General features: G+C 48.2%; 4 protein-coding genes across 4 annotated transcripts in view; all 4 read left to right on the top strand.

The window, feature by feature from the left end:
- The window catches only part of Pmar_PMAR018231 (dihydrofolate reductase/thymidilate synthase, putative), a gene marked incomplete at both ends in the record, with an annotated part of 2,049 nt that extends 2,012 nt beyond the window's left edge, over positions 1 to 37 (top strand). Inside the window, one exon of the mRNA XM_002778389.1 lies at positions 1 to 37. This exon is cut by the window's left edge and continues 4 nt beyond it. Within this exon, the coding sequence (XP_002778435.1) occupies positions 1 to 37 (37 nt within the window).
- A 179-nt stretch (positions 38 to 216) lies between these two features.
- On the top strand, positions 217 to 513 carry Pmar_PMAR018230 (hypothetical protein; the record flags this gene model as incomplete). Its single annotated transcript, XM_002778388.1, has 1 exon — positions 217 to 513. A coding segment is annotated over one exon (297 nt), but the record flags the coding sequence as incomplete, so codon positions are not given.
- A 2,525-nt stretch (positions 514 to 3,038) lies between these two features.
- Pmar_PMAR018229 (hypothetical protein) lies at positions 3,039 to 3,336 on the top strand (the record flags this gene model as incomplete). Its single annotated transcript, XM_002778387.1, has 2 exons — positions 3,039 to 3,215; positions 3,262 to 3,336. The coding sequence occupies 2 exons, from the start codon at positions 3,039 to 3,041 to the stop codon at positions 3,334 to 3,336; spliced, it is 252 nt and encodes an 83-aa protein (XP_002778433.1).
- A 443-nt stretch (positions 3,337 to 3,779) lies between these two features.
- Pmar_PMAR018228 (hypothetical protein) overlaps positions 3,780 to 3,820 on the top strand; it is a gene marked incomplete at both ends in the record, with an annotated part of 317 nt that continues 276 nt past the window's right edge. Inside the window, one exon of the mRNA XM_002778386.1 lies at positions 3,780 to 3,820. Within this exon, the coding sequence (XP_002778432.1) occupies positions 3,780 to 3,820 (41 nt within the window).

Raw genomic sequence — 3,820 nt, 5'->3', positions numbered from 1 at the left:
TTCTGACGATGACTATGGAGGTAGCTGGGTCCAGTGATGGAATATACGGAAGTTCGAAAGTTTCCAAAGCAACGTTGTGGATATTTACACACGAGTTAAGACCATCAAAATTTTTTCCCAGAATTTTCTCCGAACCTTCATATTGTCATCATCCATGTGCATATTTTCCCGCACTTGTTGTCTCCGATTTACTATCTGGATGAATCGCGTGTTCAGGGAAAGAGTAAGCTCGCACCACAATTGCAAGTGAGCCCCGAGGAGCCCCTTCAACGAGCACCTCAGATTGACCCTCTTATGGTTGGTTTCCCATTGGAAACACGCTATGATGCCATGATCGTTGATCAGGGCGAACACACATCTCTGTCGTCTCTGTTCGGCACAGTAGTTCATACAGCAGTGGGTGCATTATCAACAGCTATTACGGAAGGTCGAGCTCTGCCGCAGTCATATGCTAATAAAGCGAACAGTACGGCAGAGCAGGCGGGTAGCCCGACCGTGGTGCCCCCCGAGCAAGTGAGCTTCACACTAGTAACTCGTGGTTGATGCGGTGTGATGCAGATTCGAATGCCTCGGGATCTCGCTGACTCGTGGGATGATGAGACAGTTGCTGTTGAGCACGATAAAGGCAGCGATGAGGAACTATCCATAGAGGTATCGCACTCAGGCAGAGTGACGCGTTGACTACTGGTGTGTGGTTGTGGATGAACATAAGCTTACTACAGCTCCCGTTCAGCTCACGGTTTTATTCAGTGTGATTGGAATCCGATTGAACGAGTTATGCGGTTACAGCATGGTATGGGTCAACTATGTTTAACATCGACTTTGATGGTTATTTGACTTTTTCGGAATGGGAGTTGTGAACCCGAAATTGCCTTCCTCTTTGGATAGAGTTGCGATAGCCGGTCGATCCTATGGTTGTCGCCAACAACTCGTTGGATGTTGAGGTTGATCTCAGGTCAACAGCTCCGAACTGGCGAAGTGGCAACGGGCGCTTGACTCCGCCATAGTGTCTCTGAGCAGCGATACTGATCCCTACACACGGGAAAGTGCTGTAGATGTATTACGTGATATATCAGCTAGCATAGGCCAGGCTCGGCGACAACTGCCTTCTGAAAAATGATTGAGATAAGTTTCTATGTAGAATGGAGGTGTTGACCTGGCAGTTTTATGTTTGGTTTGATTTGACGCTCTTGACGGGCAGAGCTGTTCGCTTTCGGACGTCAGCAAGGCTCGCATCGAACTCAAAGTTTGGTGTGTGTGGTGAAGAGGACTGTTTTTTTCTACAGTAGAAGTGTTAATCAGAGGCTCATTGAGGGTGATAGATCAACGTTATAGATTTATCACAGCAACTCCGTAATGCACCCCACACGTTGATCGCCGCACGAAATGTTTTCCACACAGACGACGACACCTCCGCAATTACTCACGACTCGTCAAAATGGATTTCCCATCGATCTCGCACTCCACTCGATAAACACTTCTTCGTGTGGAGACTGTGATGGAACCGGATCAGCCTCCGGGGCTGGGCGTCCCTAGAGGTTGGTCCTCAGATGATAGTGGACAGTATGAATGGAGGCTTTCATGCCCAAACTCAGGTTCTTATCGGAGTGTATCAACTTTATGATATTTAAGACCTCATCAAAGATGATTCCCATCTTGTCCCGCTGGCTCCACGGCTGTGATACGTGTTTGTGTTCGCCTCTTACATTTTCACTTTAGTGTATGGTAGCTCATCTCTATATCTAAGCCTTCTTAAAGTTTCAGCCTAAATCATTACTGAGTTAGCGTGAAATGGTAAATTTTCGAATTTGTCAAGGAAAAAGTACGCTCCTTAGAAATGGGCACAAGTCCGATCGTACGCGTGTGACTATCAGCATCACAACATCACACGCGTGAGGATCCCGAGAGCCTCGAGGAGCCCTGGAGTGCACTTGGAAATCCAGCCATCGCTGAATGGCGCCTCGGTTCTCCAATCGAACACTCTCGAGTCGGAGGGGCTTTCACTTGTCGTGAACCTCATTTTTCCGGAAGTGGTGCAATCCTCCCGGAGAGTTTTCGCCCGTCCATAAGTATCTGCGCGCACAAGTTGTGGTTAATTATCACGGGATTATGATTTGCAACTGTATAACTCCCTGCACCTGTGTGAGAGTTCGCACTAATGTAACGAGTCGCGCCCGTTTAATTTTTCGCACCCATATGACTTTTCGCACCTGTATAAGAGGTTCGGGCTTTCGGCTACAGCTACCAACTCCGATGTTTCGCTGATGCGTGATCACGCATTTTGTCGGCTTGAGTCCCATGGGACAGTCGCACACGTTTCTCGCGTGCGTGTGTGGAGATTGTGTGCTCTGCGCGGTGCTTTCCAGTTTTGCTTAGGCTCTCGTTACTGAGGTGATTTCGCTGCCGCAACGCTTCGCTAAGCTCTCAAATTAGTTGTGGGCGCGGCAATGACCGTTTCATTTGGCGCACTACGAAAGATTCTTGGCGACAGGTACGGTAGAGATCATGGTCTGGCTGCTGATCAATGGCATTCGCTGATGACTCTTGGTTGTTAGTAGCGTTACCTCGGACTGCGGCTGTTAACGTTATATTCACCTCACCCTCCCATGTCACGGTGGAGATGATGCTGGAGCTTGTTTGTAGCTCCGCAACTCGCGGTCATCTCGCAGTACACGCTTATAGATCTCATTACAGCCTACTAGCCTATGCCGGGACTGGACGTCGGTGACCGACGGTCGGTCTACGACCTCCGCCTAGATAGTCTCCGGTTCCTGGTTTGCGGGCTGCCGGTTTGAAGTTTGGTGTTCCGGTCTGGCCTTCTGCTGCGCTCACCGGAACTCCGTAGGTGTAGGAGATGTGCGGCTTCCCCAACTAAAATGAACTCACTCGATCCCTACTTTATGTAGGCTACAATCAAATGTGAATACTTACCCATATAAGAGCCTGGTAACCTTTCCCGTAATCTAGAGAGTCAATCTGACTACGTTGGTATCATGAATAAAGTCTGGTAGGCCGGTTTCAGTTGTCATTTCTGATTCATGGCGGGACTCGCTCTGATTATCAGCATGGGTCTAACCCTCTTCCTCGGTCTTATCCCACCAGTTGAGGGTGAAATGGTTTATTCGATCAACCGTGATGGAATTTGGTGGTGTGGAGGAGCAGCTGTGGGGTATCCTCCGACTATGATTGCTTACAATGATTCTAATGTTGATGGCGTAAGTCCGAAACGGCGGGTATTTACTCCTATTGAGAGCTTCTCAGGCTTGCTTCGGTTATCTTCGCTTTGTTGTTTACTCCGAAGCGGAAGCGGAGGATCTTTTCAAAGCATGCCAGTAAGAATCGCTCACAGTATGGGGGTCGTTAAGATGTGTGCATCAGGAGGCCAGCCCTCGAAGGGGGAAACTCGAGTTTCCATGGAGTAATGGGGAAGTTGATTCATCTCTACGTTCAACCAGAGTACAAAGAAACGGATATTCCTTCCCAGTTGTTGAAGCATACTATTGAATATGTAAGGATGCACCTGTCGCATTTGGAAAAATTCTCAATAATGCAGAATAAATTCTAATAATCAACTATCGACTGTTGATGAAATTTCGAGAAATTCTTGTTGGTTTCTGTACACCTGAAAGCGCATGTAAACTTCTATAGTTAGTGAGAAAACGCCCGAGTTCATCGATGGGCAGAGTTACGTTACGGACCGCTGCGGCTCACTTTCACGGTTACGCTTCGATCCACGTACCGTAAAGCTACGGCTCCGTAACGGGTCTTACGGAGATGCAATGGACAAAACGAGGATTGACCATTCAAGTCGCCTAAATCT

This window comes from Perkinsus marinus (genome assembly GCF_000006405.1).
Source record: "Perkinsus marinus ATCC 50983 genomic scaffold scf_1104296949592, whole genome shotgun sequence".
Classification (NCBI taxonomy): Eukaryota; Perkinsozoa; order Perkinsida; family Perkinsidae; genus Perkinsus; species Perkinsus marinus.
The sequence above is the reverse complement of the archived record's forward strand: the minus strand, read 5'-3'. Positions and strand labels throughout refer to the sequence as shown.